Source organism: Trichoplusia ni, chromosome 6 (assembly GCF_003590095.1).
Source record: "Trichoplusia ni isolate ovarian cell line Hi5 chromosome 6, tn1, whole genome shotgun sequence".
Lineage (NCBI taxonomy): Eukaryota > Metazoa > Arthropoda > Insecta > Lepidoptera > Noctuidae > Trichoplusia > Trichoplusia ni.
The window spans coordinates 8,728,896-8,752,382 of NC_039483.1; the positions used below are offsets into that span (position 1 = coordinate 8,728,896).

The window sequence follows — 23,487 nt, forward strand, 5'->3', positions numbered from 1 at the left end:
ATAATAAAACACTATTAAATGGATTCATTATTTATTGAGAAAATTGTGTTATCAAGTTATGATAAACAATAAATTAATTAAATATTAGGATAAGAGGAGACCATTTCAAATCCTAGAGGACAACAAATTTCTTTACACATTTGTTTAATATTAAAAACGTAAAATGTACAAACGTAAACAATACAATATAAACACCAGCGTTATTGATGCACAGTATTATAACACGAAGATTAAGGAAAGGCATACGCTTAGGCCCCGTGCGCGCGGATTACGGCTGTGTACCTAACAAGAATTTACTAAGGCGAACTAATTTTATTGACTAGCAGCACCATCTACTTCCATCACCTGTGGCTTGGGTTTATCACCTTTATCGTCCACTTGCATAATATCATCTACACTCTTCTCGTCCTTAAGGCTATCCTCGGCTTTCTCTTGCTTATTACTATCAACGGGTGCATCCTTTTTATTATCTTTGCTCTTATTGCGTTTCTTTACTTCTTTAGGGGCTTTTGCAGAATTCTTGTCTCCGCCCTCTTCCTTTTGTTCCGCGGTGTCTGCGACTGGTTTGTCCTCGGGTCGCGTGTCGGCCGCCTCTGCTTGTACGGCTTCTTTCTCACTGGCTGGTGCGGCTGCGAGCTTGTCGTCCGCCACCTTGGCCTCTGTTGCAACCTCGGGTACTTTTGACTCAGTCTTCTCGTCCTGCGCGGCGGGCGCGGCTTGCGGCGTCTGCTCAGCTTGTACTTGTGGCTCGGTTTGAATCTCATCTTTGGTGACTTCCTTTGTTTCGACCTCGCCGTTTTCTGTAACTGGTGCAGCCGCCGGTTGCGCCTCCTCTTTCATTTCAACATCTTGTTGTTGATTCTGGTTACTGTTACTTTCTGCTTTGGCTTCTAACACAGCTATACACTTTTGGATGCACTTAATAGCTTCCTTCCTGGCCTGTCGAATATTTTCTTTGCCATCAGTTTCTATTGTATCTAATTTAATGAGATTCCTAGTGAGCATCTCGTCTAGGAACAAATACTTTTTGTCGTTTTTGGTACCAGTGAAGTTCTCAACTTCCGTCATAAGATTTAAAACATCTGTTTGAATACTGAGAATCTGTGTGATAGGGTCGTTGCTGACAGGGGCCTGTTTGGGTTGTGGCGGAGTCTGCTCCCGCTGCGGAGCTGGTTGCGGCGTGGCCTGCTTCGGCTGCTGTGGCGGGGGCTGTTTCTGTTGGGCTGGCGGGGGTTGTTGCTGCTGGGGCGGCTGCCGCTGTTGAGTTCTGGACGGAGGTTCAGTCTTAGGTGCGCTTTGCTCATGATGCACGGGCACTTTAGCAAAATGTTCTTCAGGGTACATTTGGGGTTTGGGAGACTGAGATCGCTGTGGTGATGCGCCGCGAGCAAATGCCTGAGGGTACGCTTTCTGTTGCATAAAAGGCTGTGGCCCTTGTCTGAAGCCTTTGTTGAAAGGTGTGCCAAAAGCTCGAGCAAAGTTAGGTGGGTGATGGTACCCGACGGGACCATCATCTGCAAAATACTGTTCTCTATCAATGTGTGGCTGCTGCGGCTGAGGCTGCGGTGGCACGAATGCGGGCTTTGTGTCGCCGAAGTGGGTGCCGTGATCGACCGATTTGTTGATCACTGGCTCGTCCCTGCCCTCCACAAATATAGGTATATGCCGCACGTTGGCATGCTGTTCGCCATGTGGCTGCTCCTGGTGGTTCTGTCCGCTCATTTTGAAACTTTGGTTTGGCGAGGCGCAACTGTCTGGGGGAGCTGACATAGACCTCTGATTTCTTTCGTCTGCATCGACCAGGCTAGGGTCGGCGGCGCTTTTCTGGCCGAGATCAACGGTATTCCTTAGTCCGTATTGTGGTAAGTGTGCTTGTGGTATGGGTTCTGAAGGTCCTTGTTCAGGTTCCTGTTCGGTTTGTGTAGCTGTCGTCTGTTGGTGCGCCGGTGGTGACTGTGGTGCGTTCTGTTGTGTTTGTTGTGGTGGTTCTTCGCGAGCTCCGTATCTGCTGCGGTTCCAATGTGAAGGGAAGTGTTCTCTAAATTCAGGCGGGATGTCGTCGAAAGGGAATCTATCGAAGCCACCAAAACCGTCGCCGAAATCTGGAATTACCAAACGTTTTTTATGAAAACCTGTAAAGAACAAGCACACATTTCAGTTGATGTTGTAATATGATGCCTTAAAAGACATGATAATACAAACTTGTGCACAACTGAAATCTATCGTGTTCTTTTAAATGAGAAATAAAGGAATGTTACGTCAACATTAAAAGTTTATTCAGTGAGACTTAGTATACTATTCGAATGGACAAATAATGTACATGCTTCCGTACCGTCAGTGGCGTCCTGGCTGGAGGGTCGTCGTTTCCTGGCCCAGGTGGCGGGGCGCTGCCGCAGCCGCGCCGCTATGTCGGGGTGCCGCGCCGCAAGCTCGCTCCACGCGCCCGACCCCTCGTCTTCGTCAAACGGAAAACCACGCTGTAAACAAGAAAATAAGCAAGGTTAATCACAAACTGCTTACTCCGAAAAAAAAAACCTTACTAGGTTTGAACTTTTTCGATAGGATTTTACTTCATTCCTTAGGCTGTAATCATCTCCACTTCATTACATTGTGTGTCAGTTAAAAGGTATTCTATTATTGAGCTTATTTATGATCAAAAGCCACGTGATATCCACTCCACTGCGTGTCATATGTTGTTCTACTGTTACATAACAACATCCGTAGCTCTGTGTTTATACATCTTTGGTTATCAACTCATCGAATAAAAACAAAATGATCGCCAAGACAAAATTGCCGTCGTTTAAACAATGTATAATAAAAACGTTTAAACAGGAAGAGCATTTTATAGCATCGATTTCGAAAGTATCCGGATGGAATGGTCATAAATATGTAAAGCAACGACAAGTGCAAGCACTATGTGCATTCCTCACCTCATACGTTCAGAAGCATGCTGTGCGAGGGAGACAAAATGATACGTGTCAAAACAGAAAAGGTACACAGTAGTCACATTTGCGTCGCCAGATACAACCATATAAGGCAAGGACGGCCGAGGAAGTGACCTTAAGTCGAGACTATCGTATTTTGATACTACGGTATCATTACGCGCTCGAAAGTTTCAATAATTCACGGACCGTGAATAAATATCAATAATTTCGACAAAGTACGGGCATCTTGACATATTCTTGCAAAAAGTAGTTAATAAATTAACTTTCGACCCACAATAAAAAATCAATGAGCATTGTTTTATATTACTACTATAAAAGTAAGAACAATAAATAAATAAATACAGCTCATTATTAACTCGCATCGGCCTTTCCTCGAGACTAAATATCATGTAGGTAGGTAGATACAAAGTCATCGGGAACAACCTTCGGTTCTTTATCAAGGCTTTGTTAAATTCGCAATCTATTAATTTATTTTATTTCAATAAATTCTTGGCTCGTTTTACGTGGGATTCACCACTCATCAATTACCTTTCTGGATCATCCGATTTCTATTGATAGACAATTACCGCATCAATCAATTGTCGTCAATTTATTTATAGCTGAATGATTATTTGTGATAGAACGAAAAAGCAAATAAGAACATTTGTGTAGATATGCACTAGAGAAAACCGTTTAAGATATTACTATGAGTAACCTGTAAGCCACTCGTTACAAATGCGCTTCATTTCAATGTTTAAAGATAATTTTGTTAGTATAGTTATTGTTAGTATTTTTCGTAACAAAAATGCAAGCATCCGTCAGAATGTACAAAGACGAGGTTCATCAACATAATAGCTTGCTATCAGACAGCTCCTCTAACAATACCTTCGATTTAGTCTGGTAAGCGGAAACTAAACAAGAACGTGTATTGTGCTATGAAAGCGGTTGAACGACGAAATGGACAAGTAATACTTATGATTGTACACGGTGACATCAGCGTGTGGGCTGGAGTGAACAAAAACCGATGGAAATCATTGCGTCATGCGATAGTGGACGATTGTTGGAAAACGTAGGAAACGTGCAATAGCGGCACTAGTGGCACTAGCGAGAGGCGGGCACGTGGACAGTCTCGTGCATAGACTGAATAACGCACTAAGTTAAATAGTCTTTGATTTCGAGTTTAACATTGTTGAGAAACAATAATCAAAACAGCACTTGAACCTAGTGAAAGATAAGGCAATGACATCTATTAATAGGTGGTGCGCCAATAACTCAATAGCTTCAGTTATCAGTACAAACATAATATAATATGTAGGGAATATAACCTGCCTGAACTATATTTAAATTTATAATTTATATTATTCGCAAAAATATTACTTATATATCTTACTTTTCCTAATAATATCTCACTATCCTACTAATGTTATAAACAGGAAAGTTTTGTGTATGGATGTTTGTACCTCCTTCGCACAAAAACCACTGACTTAGACGAAACTTATACACGGATAGTTTATAACCAGGATTACCACATAGAATAGTTTTTTTCTGATTTTATGTTCCCGTGGGCTTATTTTCGATTTGTAGTGGGGAGCCGGCGCGGCGGGCAGCTATTTATACGTAAATAAAACATAGTATTTAATAAAATAAAGATGGATCACCTTAAAATTTTCCGGAAAACCAATTTTAAGGCAGTAATAATTTTAATACTTTGGTAATATATCCATTTCTAAAGACTTGATAGTAAACGGAATGTAATGTAATGTAATATTGAAACAAATGATAGAATAATAATTTGAGACAATTACAGAGGCGGATGACGCAAGTTAAGTCGTTGACCGCCGAATCCTACGTATCTAGAAGATCGAGCTCATTCACAGTTACCTATCAATTACAAAAGATAATCCATTGTCAGGCCAATGTAATAAACCTCGTATGTAAGTAATATGTGTAAGAAATATAATATCTGGTATGGATCTTTTTTTAACCACTACATCGTGAATTAATTATTGACTGACAGGATACTGAGAGTTAATTATTTAATTAAATAAAGCCGGCGTAATTACGACTTCATTCTCACGAGATCGATTTCTCGATATCATTCGATGACCCATATTATCTCCATAAGTCGAGACGTGAATCAAGGCGTGGGTCGAAACTGTTATACGTCTGTTTAAGGTATTAAATTATCCGGTGATTATTGCTTTACTAATAAAGACAATCGGGGGTAGACTTGGTCGTACGAATTACCATAGGATACTAATCGCTGTGGGCGTCCGCGTGACGCACTGTTGAAGACACAACTTGACTCCGCTTATGTACGTGCGAGATACATTTTACCTAAGTTTACAGTGACATCATCGACTTAACTTAGCTGAATATTTACTAAGACAATTTAATCGTAGTCAGACCGGTTATCCGTAAACTTAAGTGGATCTTTACGAGAGTGATGTTAGTCTATCATCAAGAAGCCAATTGTTTATTTTATTGATAAGAACCATTTATATGTACAAGAAGGCTACTAGTGCAATTATTTTATGCCGCGCCAGTGTGACGCCAGTTTATGCAGCATCACGTGAAACTCTTATGTTTATTATTACTTTACAAAATATATCAACTTTCGGAGATTATGTATTACATAAAAAAACGTTTTCGAATACGAAATTTGTAGATTTCTTAAATTTATAATTCGGAAATCCGTCGATTCAATGATAATGATCCAATCAAATAAGCTCTCCCATCTAAAATTGTTTTGTTTACACGTGCGATTATCTATCACGTGGCATTAAACATAACACTGATGTAATGTGCAAGTATCACTTAAAGGCATGGCATCATAAGTCCAAATCCGTTGGGATCATATCTGAGTGAAGTACTAATATTGGGCCGTATTTAGACCGAGCGTGCACTTACAGATAAACAAAGCAGAAGGGGTTTAATATCGACAGAAACACGAAAGGTAAGTGAACTTTGAGGAATCGCACGAAAATAACACTGATCAAAGACGATGATCGAATATGTATTTTAGTTTAATGTTTTATGAATGGAGGTCTTTGCAATTTCTACTTAATACTAAAAATACTACTCAAAACCGCAGCTTCTACCTCAATCAACATAATTTTGTGACTAAAATACACAACAAAGAACCATTAAAATAAAATTTTGCGGTTTTTAATCCGGCTTAAAGAAATGTTTCGTTGGTGCGCTATAAATGGTGTTTCGGTACAAGCGGCGTCGTCCGTGACTCACGAGACTCGGCGTGTGACGTCGAAATGTTTACAGTGGTCTCGTGTTGGTTACAGACGTTTTTCCGAGCAAATAATGTGAAGGCATAAACACTATGCTGAACAAACATACCGATATTGGATAAACGAAATTTATTTATTGAAGGTTGCTTAAATGGCTGTAGCTTATCAAATAAGCCAAGGTGAGTAAACCACATTATTTGAAAAACTTTTCTCTTTCAGTTAATTTCTGCCAACAATTTTTGGAGGTTCAAATATACGAATTTTAAATTCAAATGTTCCAAAGTATATGTTTCAGCAACCAGGCATTTTATCTGAAGATGATGATAAAAATATTGAAAGACAGATCATGAAACATGAAAAAATACAGCTTGAGAAGAAAATCTCATTTTTTAATATAGCCCACGAAGGTAACACCTGAGTAATGTCTTTGACCATGCTACCACCTGGCCAGTTTCCAATTCCTAAAGCGAACAAGGAAACATTCTGCACTTCATTCGGCTTTCTCTTACTCAGACTCTACCTTGGATTAGATCAGCGTTTTAATTTGTAAAGAATATTATGCATACTTAGTAAATGTAGAAGATAATTTAATTATTATAGCCATTGATTTGAATTTAACTGCTAGTTATATGTAAATGAAACTTGTGATCTTTAAAGGTTTATGTTTACATGTGGGTGCAAACTCGAAAAATTTAGTAATTTGCATCGATTACTGCCAATATTATACATTATGTATCGCATTGAAAACGCAAATGTTTTTAAATAATTTGCCTAATTATTCTTTAAAGATTAACAATAGATTGTTTAGGCAAACTTACTTCACTGCCATGGTACTCCGGTGGTTTATCCAATACAACAGGAGATTCCATACTTTGAATGCAAAACACTGGAATGTATCACAAGTAAGCACTTCACAAGTTAATAACGCGAAAGTTCTCTTGTACAGGGAGTAACGTTCGTCACTTGAGTCTCGATTTGTACTGCAGCGCTCGACAGCTGTGCGATCGTATTTATACAGCGAGTGGGTCGCGGCGCGGCGCCACGGGTTCGCGAACCGTCCGGACTGTTCGAGAACGACTCACCGGCGACGCCGCACCGCACCGTACCGCAGACAACAAAAACACTTGACCGTATATTATGGACGGGATGGGTACATGTGTGCGTTAGCTCGAACCAAAAGCTGATGTTTTGGGACTTTTATATAGAACCGGCAATGTAAATATTACATTGGTCTGACAGTCGATATTCCTGTGGAACGTAACGCGCCTGCGCCGAATGAGTCTGGACGTTTCTCGGGGTTGTTGAACACATAGTGGGGTGAGATGAGAGTGCAAAACCGATGCAGCCCCTTTTGGAAGTTTCTAGATCGCTAGAACATTCGATAGAGCTTAAGCACCTACGCTTTAAATTCAGAGTGGGCAATGATACAAGCATTGCTACGTACCAACATAGGCAGAAAATATAAAGTAAAATGTAAACAAAATTAATTTTCAGGCCGTCACGTGTGAATCATTGTGGACAATGATTATATACTATAACGGACACCACAATGGCAATAACAGCTTGTATGAATTTATTTAATTTTTCCTTCGGCATGCCTTATAAAACAACTGATTAATGTCGGGGTGTTGCATTTATGCAACCTCTGAACATTAATTCGCCATTCAATTGTTCCTTAATAAAATGGACGTTGAAGGATGGCGCTGAAGATGGCGCATGAATATCAATCTTACAGAAGGTACGCCTAATTTACAACAAACTTACTTTGCGTGAAAGCGATTTATGGGAGTTGCTATGATTGTAAAATGGACGTGATTGACGTAAGAATGTTTATAAAAGCATTTTTATTTGATTTGTCCGAAGATGACAATCATCTAAAAAAAAGTTTTTAAAACGTTTCATGCAAACTGGATGCAATCGAAACCATAGCAGAAAGTTGACATATCAACTACATTCAACGGGCCTGTTAGTCTAGTGGTTAGTGAACCTGACTGCTATACCGGAGGTCGTGGGTTCGATTCCCGCCCAGGACAAATGTTGTGTGATGAGCATGATCATTTGTTCTGGTGTCTGGGTGTAATTTATCTATAATATGTATGTATTTAGAAATATATAAGTAAGTTTATCAGTTGTCTGGTTACCATAACACAAGCTCTGCTTAGCTTGGGATCAGATAACCGTGTGTGAGATGTCCCAGGATATATTATATTATATTATTATATATTATATTATATATTATTATATTATATTATTATATATATTATATTATATTATATTCGCAAATATATTAACTTAGGCAGTTCTCTAGAATCCTAGTGTTTCCCTGATAATCTTGCCGAAAACTTGATTAAAACAATGGATCAATGTGTAAACAAAGACTTGGTCTTTTGAGGAAGACATTTGCAACAATTCGTATATTTAGTAAAGATAAAACCGAAAAAATACTTGAAATTAACATTTGTTTACATAAATTGACATTCAGTATCACACAGCGTGACTGTAAAGAATTTGAACAAATAGAACATGTTTTTGTATACGTTTATTTTCTACTCGATCCAGACAGCAGAGGCGTCGGACACACACAAAGTTTGAATGTGACGAAGATTGTGAAGATGACGAAGACTTCTATAAAAAGAAATAATGTTTTTCAAGAAGAAAGCAATTTCCGAAACAAAATACTTATACCTTTACAAGCAAAGAAAAGGATTTATTCAATTCAAGATTCGACGTCGAGATCATTAATTGGAAATGCTTCGGGGACAAAAGGACACAATTAGCTCCAAAAAGAAAAATGGGAACTGTAGCATCTTCTCTTGTTACATAACGTACAGCTGAGTTTATTTGGCAATCACTGCATGGTCGTTGACCGAACTTCCAACACGTATGGTGTGAACACGCATGAACGCAGGTGGAATAATAAGTTTAACATTCATTCATAAAGTTCGCATAAACATTATGAACGACTAATCACTTAAGATTAAAGAATGTTCCAATCAAAATTAAAAATGTATTTATAATCAAGGTTGTTATAACAAAGAAAAGGAAGTGTGTAAAGTTATTATTGCACGTCATTTTACCAAAAAAGCACTGCCTTATTTTTGTGCATAATAATGAACGACACTTACGAAAAAAATATAACATTTATGTTAAATTAGGTTGAAATCTTTTGTTGTTTTTACTGTAGAAATCTGCTTCTGTAGTTGAATAAAACATTAAAGCACTACATAAATTCAGCCTACTGCACCAATGTAAAGGATTCAAATCTGGGTTAGACCACTCTTCTAAGGGTATTCTGATGGGAAAAGTCGATTAAAGCGAGCCCTGACAAGTAATTACACGTAGAAATGACGATATACTCTAGTTACATCATGACAAATGATTTCATTTTGTATTAATCTGTCTGAGTAGTCAAAGCATAGGTAGACATGGAACAAGTGCAGCTATAATTAAATTAAAATGTCAGGATTCTTACAGGAAGCGAATACCTTCGGATCGAAATGCGTACTCGCCAGCTGCCTGCGTTCTTAATTAGATGTTCGCGATGATAAACCAATATAAATTCACAATGGGAAATGAGTCCCTTCCTCAATCAAAACAATTTCTGCACTTTCAATGTAAGTGAACGTGTTTACGGTAAATGTTAACTAGAAATACTTCAGGGTTAATCAGAATACTATAAACAAGAGAAGTGGGACGCACGCACACGTAGGAGGGCAACTCGCTCCAAATACCTAGCGATTCTTATTATAATGTTGTGCAATATGACAACTATTCGACCCCTGGGTACGACGTTGGCGACGCAGGAGAAATTGCTTCTATCACGCGGTTTATTACAATGTCAAGCAGAGTCGTTCAAGATCACAAGTGAATTATTGTTTTGTAAAGCTGTTTAAGATTGTTACAAATTAATGAAACATGCATTGGCTCGTGAAAAAAAATATAGTTATAAGAGACAAGCAGATAAAAATGCAAAACTTTTCAGATCTCTTTTGAGTTCGTTTATATCGCGCTATGTTTTAGGGTAAAGCCTATGTACATCTAATTAAAGCGTGTAAACAAAACATGGTATTGTTGGCAGCATCGTGTAATCAGTGTTACCAACAAATAAAATATCCAAAGCTATTTATAATTTGTATGTAGGTATGTGGCATGTGCCACCGCCATCGCAATAACACCAATGTCCGTGTACTCACGTTTCGCTTCATATTGTACTGTCGCAAAATTATATCACGTTATTATATTTTTTTAACTGTCGTGTTAACATTTAGCTGTAGGATTCGACACTGAATTTTATATATCCGTCTCAACACCACTCACTCGTTCACGTCTGCGCGTCGGTTTGCATGTGCTGTGGGTGGCTGCCGCGAATCCCAGAAATAGAACTTTTGGAATAACACTACACAAATTATATTTCTTGCGTCACTAGGAACGCTTGACGAGATGAAGATCAAGAGCGTATACGCAGTCACAGAGATTGCAAATGAGGATTGTCGCAATCGTCTATTTGTCACTGTGATGCTAGACGAAACATTGAATTCGTTTTAAAAGTATTTGCTGTCGCAAGTATAAATGACGAAATGAACAAGCGTTAAAATGTCAGAGAAAACAATATATGAAACGAACGCACATGTTTACGTAGAACTTTGATGTGGAACATCTAAATATTTACATACAACTTTCTCGCAACGAAGTGCAGTGTATGGTTTCTAAGCAACGGAAACGAACTAGGTCACTGTAAGTTCTTGGATAGCTGAACGAAGATTGGTTTATTTAAATTGGGTATACTGAAGCTTAACCTCGTATCTTCACTACATTCATGCATATAGCACATGCTCCATACCATGGTACATTGTATATTCAAATATAGTGCAGAGTGTACAATTATATAAATTAAGTCTTAAATTGGTCCAGGAACGGTTACGGTACGCTGCCGACTCGACTGATTAAGTACCTGATTGCAGTACCATGAAATAACTTGGTTGCAACATATAATTCCTATAGCTGTTTAATCATCCGTGAAGTCCAAACTCAATTCAGCATATTCTCGTTTGCAACTAAACTCATTTTAGTGTGTAGTTACATTAAATGGCATATATAGGTTTTGGTACATTTAGACTTGGGTGATAAAACGCAGTATACATATATAAACGAATATGAGATGTTTGCACCAAGCATAGTGCGCCTTCTCAAAGGTTACTACGGTGTGATCAGACAAGGCGACACGTGTTCCGCTCTCAATCTCTTCCTTTAGCTGCAGTAAAAGGGAAGTCCTTGAGCAGCCCACTAGTGTACTGATTCATTATCACCCACGCGGCACACTCGTACAAATTGCATGTTATTTCTCGATAGAACGCGCACCGTTGCAATGTTGCAAACAATTTGTGGTTAGGGTTCACAGAAGATGAAGTCACAAATAATTGGTTTCTACTTTTATCACGTCTACATGGTAGTTGCTTTGCAATTGTTATATATAATAAACAATATTCTAACTTAGATAAACACGATTAAAGCAGACAGCGTAAATACGGTTGCTGATGCAATCAATAATCATCGACAATTACCTTTGTAATAATAATAACCCTTTATTGTACACAGAGAAACTGGTTTATAGCTAGATTACTAATAACTCTAGAAGTACTGTTCTTTTCCGCACAAGGTTTAAAATGTAAAGATACTATTAGAAAGTAGAGGTCGTATTTCTCTTAAGTATAGTCAAAATATTGTTGATACAAAATTTTTGAAGTTCTTCAACGAAAAATATTACAAAGAAATAAAAAGAGCGTGGGATCATTAAATGCAAAAAAGTCAAGAACAATCACCAGGGTCGGATCTAGGGGCCCAGGGGACCCGAGGCAACAAGGGAGTGGGGGGCCCCTTGCTTCAAGTTATTATCATTCAGTGAAAAAGTTATCAAGCTTTTTATAGATGTTTTCTTTGGCGGTGGGCCCCTAGGCACTGGCCTTAAGTGAATTATGGATAATACGGCACTGACATAATCCTCTTATTGCCATATTCTTAAGTCGGTCAGATTTTACAGCCCTAATGGTTAGTTAAGTGGCGAGAACTAGTGTTAATGATGATAAATACATTCAATACCGTGTCTTTTATTCCGGTCGCTTATTTCATTGTTGCCAGGTTTATGTTACAGCGTTGAGATAACGTTTCCTGTCCGCTCCGTAAGATACAGATATAATAGGTACTTTAATATAATTATCTGACGTGACATGATCTGTGGGTTCATGCTCGAGAATAAAACAGGTTTGTGTTGTAATCAATCTCTGACTGTTATTTATTGGTAAAATAGAAATGGTAGGAACAGGTATTCGGTGGATACAAGACGAGTTGAATTTTGTCTGTAGTATGTTCAAAATCAGCAAGGACAGACGATAAAATTAGCTTCAAATGAGGTTAATTTGAGAAACTTCGGTATATTATTCGAAAGATACAATTACAAACCAATGGTCCCTTAACTGGGCGAAACAATGCTTTTAATATTGAATAAACTTCACGAAATTACAACATTATTTTTTTACCGTGTTCATAATTATGATGTCACGCAACCAACAAAGCGTGTCACCTTATTACTGAATACATTATCACTGATTATACAATTAAACTGGCAAAACTGCCAAATTTTGGCGACAAAAGTAACATACGAAACACATTATCAAAACAACCATTAGCGCTAAATTATTATCAATACAAACAATTTGTTTTCAGAACGATTGGAAGTTCGGACTGAATACGATGAAATTAGCCAGTTTTATCGACATTGAAACAATTTCATCGACCTAAATTCTTGCTACTTCTGCGCTATAAACGAATGTGAAAATAATTTTATTTACTCCAGATCTGTCAAACGGCGGCAGTGTTGCGTGCGTTTGCGTCGATCGGGCTATACACGTCGCGCGTCGTCTGAATTCTCTTAAATCTGTCTTGGGCACGAAGTATTATTTATATTGTTTACATTGGATAGACATACATCAGTGTAACATTGAGAGCATCTTTATGTTAAGGTCGGAGAGTTGAATTTTGTGTTTTGAAAGTGACGATTGTGTTGTACGTACAACTGAATACGTTGCACAGCCGCGACTGTAGTTAGCTATTTCGACAAACGGATCTGCGTCAAGACGCCTTCTTGTGTCCAGTTTTATCGGTAGACATCACTGTGTTTACATCGTTTCAAAGATTTGCGTAGCAAGTGATAATGTTCAGGAATTGATTAAACGCTATCAGGTTTCTTTGTAAACTTCTATAAACTTTCTTATTTCTTTAACCTTTAAACTTCGTAAATCAAACCATTTGTACGAAAATAATAGTCTTTAATTTTATTGCTATATAAATACTCAATTAAAAACTCATTTCGAGTAATAAAACTTTACGTAACAATAACTCTTCATTAACTCATTCCTCAGATAAGTACACGCAATCATAAAAAAGAAACACGCAAACACAATGATTTAATAACATTAAAATGATTAAAATCCTAACATTAGTCTTCTTTCATGGGTGGAATTGGATTAATATACCATTAGTCCCGTGCCGAATCAATCGGTCACTGCACATCAAGCTTACGACTTGTGTAATTGTCATTTATTGCCCTTGAACTTTAGTAATTAGACGTCTGAGTTATTGCGTCTACTAAGCTACTTGTAGTAAATACTTACAGACGTAAATACTTTATAACTTGTGTAGTCTACGTCTTATATACTGGAGTGGAGAATTGAATATACTAAAAGGCGCCTAGATACAAGTATTCAATATTGCAAGGGCATGCCCAGGAAGGGAAACGACCGATAAGTTAGCGACTCTTGAACAATACAGTATGTTTGCTTTGAGAAATGATAATTTATAAACAGTATCATAACTTGCAAACGATAAACGTTTCAAGCTTAGGTAGTAAAGAAGCTTCCAAGAAATACTGCATTGAACATTAAGTTTTATTTATTGTTATTTTAGGTAACCGATTTGTATTGCCAAAGAATTTCTGTGAAATGGCCGCCAATAAACGTATGATCGGTAACATTAGTACATAACACGAGTCATGAGTAAGATATTTCTTGGGAAAGACATTAAAATAATTACTAGCACCATTTCGGAACTACTTCAGTAAAATTTGATACAATAACGATGTAGTATGCGTTTGAAAATTTCGCATACTACCGATAGTTTTCCAATAATGTTACCAAGATTACACGTGGCACACTGACAATCTAGAAATGTTTGTTTGGGTAAGCTGGATGTCTCAAGTCGGTTGATCGATTATAATTATAATTATAGAACAACCAGAATACGTCCTTTTAGTAGTGAACTATCAATCAACTATCAATCACTTTGACTGCCTTTTGTTAACAGAGTATGTAGTTGTGGAACAGAAACGAGCTTTCCACAGAATTTTGGCATTAAGGACTGCAAGATTGTTACTTTGAGATGAGATGATGAGTTTCAAATTAATTTCCAAAATAAAAACATGTCAAGTGTGAGTCGGAATTGCTTACCGTATAAATGTAAGCCTGATGAGCGGACGGAGGGATGCCCGGATGGACAGCGAAGCCTCAGGTACAGGGATCCGTTCTTACCGTTTAGGTACGGAATTCTATAAACAAATCTTAATATGATGGCTAGATTTTACTGCATAACCTTTTATAAATGATTACATAAGTCCTCTCACTAGTTTTTAGAATGATCTTACTTATACGGCACAATACCATATCGGGAACTAGTTATAACACATTTGATTAGCACGGTTATGTAATCACAGCCTAGCCTTATCTTGACCCACCATGTCGTGAGCTGTTTGAGTCAGGTCAAATAAGTCGCTAATTTATAGTGATAAAATGGACTAGATCTATTAAATTATGAATGAGCACAATCATTTATAAAACTCTTTTGTCTTGACCTTATGAAAGTAAACCTTTTATTAACTATTATTCTATTGTTGCATAAATTAGCATGTACCAAGGTACAGAGTAGCTGAAGTGCTTTACTTATGGCAGTTGCTAACCCTTTTTTTCGCTTTTCTTTCAGTAATCCTGAGTTTAGTCTTGTTGTAAGTAAGAGTCAGTTGTCAATTTGTAGGTTACAGTGTAAATAATACAATATTCGTTACGCTTCGTCAATTCGCCTCATTGTTCTAAACATTGCAGCGATGCACGATAACATTAAATTACAATAAAATATACCAGATTCTCAGAACCAGTTATTCATAAGTTGACATTATATTACGAAGTAAATAAACTGTATCCAAAACAAAAAGATATATGAATCATAATGCAGGTTCGTGGCTTTTGTCGTTACGAAAAAGTTTACGATAATTACCGTTTGCGAAAGAATGATAGAATTGCAATACTTAAATGTGAACAGATAAAACAGACAGTCCGGTAGACGATCGTAGCTTTTGTAATAAAATCAAAGACACCACGTTAATGAGAAGTAATATATTATACATTCAACGTCACCACGTGTTGAGAATAAAGTAATAAATTACAATTACTTGGAGAACTAGGCATCATCGTCGGCAGTCTTTGTTTTATTAAACACTTTGTGCAAAACTAGACTAACTAGAGTACAAGTCTTAAAGTAATATTAATGAGAGTCTGGAAGAGATGCCGTGTATTGTGAAATCACGCTTCCACTATTAGGTACATTATTACTTTAACACGTGGTCTTAAACCCTCTGATGAATTAACTACCGCAAAAGGAGACGCTGATGGTTACTTAAATAGAAATTAAGGGTCCTCTTGAGTAGCCATTACGGTAGTTTAAGCAAACAGGGTACAAGGTATTTATGCTAGTGTAGAGTTGGTAATCATTTAAATTAATCGAAATATAATGTGCATATTTGGTTTTAAGAACTGAAGGAGGGTAAACTGATCTTCATCGGGCCTTTTTGAAGCCAAAGGAAGATTTTTGAGTCTACCTTTTTGAAGTTGCGATGGAGTAACTATTGTTTTCTGTCACACAAAAGTTTTCATAAGGTAGGTAGAAGTTCTCATTTTAAGGTAAAATCCTCGACTATACGCTCTGAGAATAACAATGAATGTAAATAAGGATAAAGTATCAAAACGTGAAGTCATTATATCTAATAGATCTAAATCAATTCATCTTTGTCATTGACAAAACGCAATTGCTATAAATATAATTTTGAGTAATGGACTGGATTCGATTCTTAAGTTATTATCTATTCTAGAATCATTATTAAGGTAATGTAGTGGCTGAAAAGCACTACCTTGGGATAAAAATTGTAGTAATAATATGAATTAACCTTATTTTATTTAGAAATAAATTCTTCTTCTTAAATATAAACATTATTCATGACGGAGGAATAGTATGAAGCCTGAAATTGACTACATTCTAATGGGTATTTGGAGTACGGAAAAATACCATGCTTGGAACCTTCAACTGTTTTAATGCTAATTACAGATTATAAGCACGATTGTATTGACTCTACTACTACACTAACCGGCAACTGTGAAATACAACAGTCACATTATCCTCAGTAATGCTAACTTAAATTATTGAATGAATTTTCGTCATCATCATTCGTTTCAATACACATGTCGAAGTATAAAAAACATTCTCTTCTTAAAATCCTTAAACCATGTCTATGACGAGGCAATTTCTGTTTAGAAACTGTATTCATTTCACAAATTATAGGTTTCAATGAACACCTTTATTCTACAGGTGAATATGACTAACATTAAAGTGTGCCAAGTCCAATTTTACGCAGCTGTGGGACGACCTCCGGTACGCAACAACACTGCTCTACGAAATTTACGCACGTGTCACGCCAAAATATGATCATGCGCATTCATTATAAAAACAATCAATATTCTGTTAAAAACTTTAAGAGACACTGTTGTTTTTATTTCGGAGACGCGTAAATGCATCTTTGGAGTCAGAAAATATTAAAACATGTTCCTATAGTCCTATATGCAGTAACATAAATCAGTAGAATAAATGATATAGCAATCACAACACGAACTTCAGTCTGACAACTAATAATTTAAAACAATTTACTCGGGAACATTAATTGCATTGAAATTAAAACAATACGTACTACGACGTGTGAGTCATGCGATTATTCATTCAATTTATTTGGACTGTAGCGGGAACATTCTGAAAACCTGTGTTTCAGCGATTGAAGTATATTGTTCAAACGTTAATTTTATACAGACTGTGCTGTACAAATAAGCGGAGAATGCACAATGCATAAAAATAAATAAACTGGTCACACCCCATGTCAACAGAAGAACCAATTTATGTCATGAAACATCTGTTATTCCTTTAGTTTATGTGCTTATACAAGTTGGGCAGCTACATGGGAAAGAGGTTCAGCACTTATAATCAGATAGCGAGTGTTATTTTCTTATGTGCAGATTGCATGCAGCCCGCAATACTGCACTTTATGGTTATGATCGAAGGCAAAAACTTTCCATGAACTGCCATTTCGCATTACCCTAAGTACCTGAGCGGTTCGAGTTGTACGTTTTTATAAATGGAAATGCAGATTTCAGGTAGACAGTATTAAACCAGGGCCCAAAATTCTTACTAATGGGAGCACGTTTGTTACGAATGCAAAATATTTTTTCTACCTGTGAACTGGTTTTGGTATCCAGAAACGACTAAAGCCTTACGAATTGTTGTTACCTACAGGTTAGAAACGCTTCTTCGGCGTTATTTTATTCTCTAATAAACTTAGGTACTCCAAGAATCACCCGATTATTAATCTAGAAACAGAGGAGCATCAAAGTTTGTTTGCTATTGCTTATAGTTATGGTTCTTAGAAGCCATAAACAACGAAATGTAGACAACTTTTCCTAGGTAGTAATTAGTTTTCTTTATAATTTAGGTGGCTTCCATCTTTAATGGCGAGCATATTATGTGCTTCCGAGGCGCGGCGACTTGATAGCTGACATAAATGAGAAAACACATAATACTCGTAAATATTCGATAGCAATCAAAGTTTGTGTGCTAAACAAGGAATCTAGAGAAAATTAGAAGTTATCAACAAATAAATTAATAATCTATTTGATTGCACGTAGATGTTATAATAGTACTAAATGGCCTATTCCAAAATGAGCTTCGTATGAATTATTTCCAGAACCAAGGAATGGTGACAGATAACTCATAATATTGGGACATCAATATTATTCAAGCCCGGTTAAAACAGGTCGGGTTTTATGAGTTATTAGCTTCTAAACAAATTTATAGCAAGCCCAACATGTAACAGGGACCAAATAGAGAGGCTGAGACTTCAGTATTGTACAAACAAAGCAAGTAATAAAATTTTGTAACATTGATGTATAGCCGAAGTCGAATAACACTACACCTACAAACACGCCCACTGTTTGTGTTAATGTAAAAATGGGCTTCGGTGTAACCATTCATTACTTTTGGGGAGGCGACGAAAAATATTACTCATATTGTAATGAGGATATGTAATCGATGTGTCAACTGCGTCGCGTATAAATACACTGTCAAATGAAATAAATTCATATACGGAACGGATTTATTGGGCCGGCCAGGCCCGCTCGTTGAGATTTTTGCAGAAGTCTTTGTTTAATGTTTTTGAACCTTGTAAACAACTTTAATATGATTTTTTAATTACTTCAGGTGGTCAAGGTAAAGACGGCCAACGTAACTGATCCTTAGGCTTGAATATTTTATTGCAAGCCTTCTTCTTTGAAAATTGTATAAGTACATAGAACATGCCAGTTGTACTATGATGGAAATGACACGTCACTTAAACCCGGCACTTTTGGGGCTTCCTCCACTTAAAATAATTTCCGTGTCGGGTTTCACCTGTCTACTGTTTGGTTTTATATCCGGTAAATGGGGAAAAAGAGGTTTTGGTAGGTACCGATAAGAACATACGAAAGTAACCAACAATTTATTGACAACAAACGAAAAACTGGACTTTAGAAATGACACTTTAGGAGAATGTGAGGAAACATTTCATTAAAAATACTTTTCCCCTTATGACAACAACTAAACATTCGTCATTAAGTACCGATGTACCGAAGCATTAAAAAAAACATAAACAATTACAATTTATTCATAATTTCACGTCATAGCATCGTTGCTAAACATAAGGTATGCGAGCTAAACAAACATAATACGAAATCGGATCGGTATGACAGAAGCACCTCGGCGGTTCTAAGAAATACATGACACTCAAGGTGAGATAAGTACAGTCCACCACACAAGAACCTTAATCAGGCATCTTAAGATTCAACTTTATTGCAGGGACTTAAAGTCGCTCATAACAGTCATAACATCAGTTATTTTGTGCGGTTTTCTGTACATGGGTAAAACGAGTTGAGTAGCTGTCGTGGTAACAAATAAACATAATGAGAACATAGTTGTGATTGATGGCCTGCTGTAGTTGTCACCACCAACTTGATGCAATGAATAATATACTTACAGCGTTTACATTTAACAGAAGAACCAGTCTGCAATGAGTATTTGAACTTAGCAGGTTTTATTTAATCCCTTAATCCTCTATAAATAGGCTATTCAGTCGTTTACAATACTTTGAGACTACTGATAGGGTGTTTTCTAGGAAAAATCGTTCCAGGTAAATTCGAATAGATTTCATAAAAACAAACAGAGTGCTTTCTGTTAAAAAAGGCAATATTAATCAAACGATTAGCTGAACATCCTATTTAGCAGATCTTTCAATGAAAACACCACTTAAAATTATTCTTGAATAAATTCTCAACAAATAACTGAGTACCATAGTACTGCGGCTTGCAGGATTGATTACTTTAAATAAGGCGTAAACTAATCACTAATCTGCGCAGAGTTTATTATGCGAAAACTTTAATATAAACCTATTATTCGATATTAAAGCATTTATTGTGGTCTTTAGCGTTTGATTAGAATTTATAATGAGCATTTATGTAAGATATTACGGCATACTCAGAAATAAATATCGTAGATTCTATACGAGGGAGCATATGTTAGGAATTTCGGTTCCGTTCATAACTTGACTGCGTAAAAATACAATCGTTTATAGAAAATTTTATGAAAGTGTTTTTTTAGTGAAATATTTAGATGATAGATATTGAAAAGGTCTTCACAGATATATGTATATCTAAACCTAGAAAAAGACCTGTTACAGTTATAATTGAGACGGTTCACAACACGGCGTATCACGGCGTTTCTCTTTAACAACAGGTACAGGCTTTTAGTTAGGAAACATGTACCTAAAAAGTTATATCGAATATTTATCGTGGTCTTATAATAAATCGATACATTGGAATACGTTTATTGGGAGAGATTTAATATGAATGCAATTTATTATTGTCGATAAATACGGAAAGACGATTGAAAGTGGCTTAACACCCACAGCACGAAAGTTTTGGTCATGATCGCAGTTTACGTAACACTATGATTAATAACCAAATCATTTTGGAATAGTTTTGCATCATTTTATATGCAAATCAATGTGCGCATTAGAAGATTCATATTTTGAGATCTTTGGAATTGACTTTCGATATACATATAATTTCAGTTTACACTTTACAGGCACCATTGCAAGAATATGCAGAGCTAGATTCCTTAAGTGATAATGAAATTCTTTTAGTTTGTCTTACGTAATACTATAGATTAGCACCTCTACGTGTTAAAGATAAAATCATAGTGACTTTGTAGCAGCCAACATAGTTTAAAGTTTAAACATTAAACAACTATAAATCAAGTCGTAACACCTAGATATAAATACACCTAGGTACGAAATAGCACATGCGACATACCGTGTAAAACAATAATCATGTCGCGGTACGGACGTTGCTGCGTATGTAAATATCCTAATAACAGTTAATCGAGTGAGCACGCCACGGAATTGTTAGCCCAACCCAATTTGTGGAGTGTCGGAACTGTGGACATGACGTCAATACGAAAAGATTTCATGTAGGAATCTCGGTCTTACATTTAGATAATATTTTGTAAGTGTAAAAAGTATTGACGAAAAAGAAATATTTGTTTGGACTGAATATCTTTGGTTTACACTTTCTCTATAGCACGCAGTATCCTTGTGTATCGTTCAGTTTCGATAAAAGTTACAAGTCTTGCCTTCATTATAATATAATCGAAGCTAAAATGTGGCAACTGGGAACCAGTGCACCGGGATTCGGAATCAAAGAACCAATCGCGATCGTAACGTGCATACACGGCAGTAGTAACAAAATGTATTATTAGTTTTACTTGTGTATGTAGCAATAAATGTCAATCAGTTTAGACAGAGTATAAATAAAGTTGGGCGAGGCGTACAGACGCATGGCTGTTCCCTTAGGTCTGTTACAACTATTGAGAGTACAATATACCAAGGAGTTGGTTATACATTGTACAAGTCAGATTAGTTTCAGGGAATTTTGTTTAAATTTTACATACATTTATGTTTTGTTAGAGGCTCTGTAACAAGCAAGTAAATAATTTATCGTTTTTAAGTTTCGCATACAATAAAATTATTACAAGTTTTACGTTCACCAGAAACTGATGATCGAATCACGAAACATTATTGGATTCAAAATGCAAAACTGGATTCCTTGTCTTGTTTGATTGAACCAGTCTTAAATATTTGATATGACATCATATTAAGAAAGAATAAAATGTATATACTCAAAAATTCCGCGACAACCTCGGCTAGACATAGAAATATTGTTTTATGAGGTTAATGATTTTGGCTAGACACCAAGATAATTTTTCTATATAATTATACAGTGTCGTAAATAATAAAATGTATCCTGTTGTAGTGTCAAAGACTTTCTCCTTTATGATAATTGTTTATCCAATACTTTCTACCTGCATATGAATATTGACACATAGCACTAATTTGAATCTAAATACTAAACAAACTTTTACTGCATTTAAAAGGGTAATTATTGAGGAAAAAATTGCACTTTTTGTTTTATTTAGTAAGGGTTCATTGTTTTTTATAACTTAGTTTCAAATAAACACATTCTAAGGCAAAGAATCATAAGGTATGAAATTATATTTAGAAAGATTTTCTTATCTAAGTATATTTATTGGCTCCATATTAGGATTATTTCAAATTATCATAATCAACCAAATTTTTTAAAACTATGATGTTATCTGTCTATAATGTTATGTAATAATTACATAAAAAAATCGGAAAGCATAAGGGAAATAAAACTGTGCAGTCATGTTAATAAAAAAGCTGAAATACCTAAAAACACCTTTTTTATTTTGTGATTATTAACCCCGTGTTATAACAAGGTCGTATCACCATAACCATACACTGCTATCAGTTTTTATTTCAAACAAAACAGGTTATGCTCAAACAGTTTGCATTTTATAGTAAGGTGCGACCACTGTCAACATATTGGCAACATGCTGACAATTTACAGGCAAGCGGGCAATTAGTTACATGATAATTCAGCCCATTCTGAAGTTTACTTAAATAAATAGTATTCACTTTAAATTACTTTCAGTAGCAAAAGAACACTGAGTAATGCTTTGTTACCACCTTCTAACAATTTTGACACATAATACATTACAAAACAATATTAAATGTACATCAGTTAGAAAACATAAACCAACCAATAAAACCAATGCAAACTGCACAAATAACCAGATAATGTTCAATGTGGTTTATCTACAGTAAAAAGACAACAAATGTATAACTAACCTCAAAAGCAGGCTGTTAGGAGGCACTCGGGAACACTTGTGTTATAGCAGGCACGCATCAACCGCCCTGTGGAAGACCACCATATCAGACCTCGAGCAACGCCACAATATTGATCCCAAATTAATGTTAATTAATAAATTAGTTATTACACAGTCAAGGATACTACAGTTGGATTTGTGCCAAAAATGTGCTGCAACTGTAAGCAAGCAAAACTGAAACTCATCGATGCAATCGTCATAGCACTTTACACATGAATATACAGTACATTAGGTTAGTATGTCAATAATGCAGATAAAAGTCCGATTCAGTCAAGGCCGACGGCAGGAATCCGGACACGACAGGAACTGTTAGAACTTAGATACATGCACGAAGGAGCAAGTCAGTGTACGACATCATAGCTGACAATCGCAAGGAAAAAAGATATCATATAACACGGTACACTTACGAAACTTCCTCTCAAAGGCATTTCACACACTAATTAAAAAGTTACACAACAGTATCACTTCGTAAAAGACTGAGTAGAAACACTGTTATCACATACACAGTTTCGTGCTGTTTAATTCAACAGCAGCAAGCCGCCGTCTTGCAGATTGCAGATAAAATTTGACTTGACAGCTGAAGCTCTAACAATTCTAGAACAATCACTCAACCACAAAAACCATAG

At 36.4% G+C, this 23,487-nt stretch overlaps 1 protein-coding gene across 4 annotated transcripts; it reads right to left on the bottom strand.

The window, feature by feature from the left end:
- Positions 1-14: 14 nt before the first annotated feature.
- Positions 15-23,469, bottom strand: LOC113494748 (BAG domain-containing protein Samui). Of its 4 annotated transcripts, XR_003400677.1 has the most exons (4): positions 23,269-23,469; positions 22,824-22,889; positions 2,333-2,477; positions 1,981-2,102 (listed from the first exon to the last, which is right to left on the bottom strand). XR_003400677.1 is itself a non-coding variant. In XM_026873194.1 (3 exons), exons 1-3 carry the CDS (start codon positions 23,287-23,289, stop codon positions 313-315), a joined length of 1,956 nt encoding a protein of 651 aa, XP_026728995.1. In that variant the 5' UTR covers positions 23,290-23,466; the 3' UTR covers positions 15-312. The 4 variants fall into 4 exon arrangements, 3 of the variants coding, with proteins under 3 accessions (XP_026728995.1, XP_026728996.1, XP_026728994.1); XM_026873194.1 differs by lacking the exon at positions 22,824-22,889 and having other exon boundaries at positions 15-2,102; positions 23,269-23,466; XM_026873195.1 differs by lacking the exons at positions 22,824-22,889; positions 23,269-23,469 and adding an exon at positions 10,363-11,252 and having other exon boundaries at positions 15-2,102.
- Positions 23,470-23,487: the final 18 nt, after the last annotated feature.

Coding starts and splice junctions, on each gene's coding strand:
- LOC113494748 (XM_026873193.1), bottom strand. CDS start 7,038: ATGGAATCTCCTGTTGTATTGGATAAACCACCGGAGTACCATGGCAGT. Junction 2,478..6,987: donor CGGAGTACCATGGCAGTGAA/GTAAGTTTGCCT, acceptor TCTTGTTTACAG/CGTGGTTTTCCGTTTGACGA. Junction 2,103..2,332: donor CAGCCAGGACGCCACTGACG/GTACGGAAGCAT, acceptor TGGTAATTCCAG/ATTTCGGCGACGGTTTTGGT.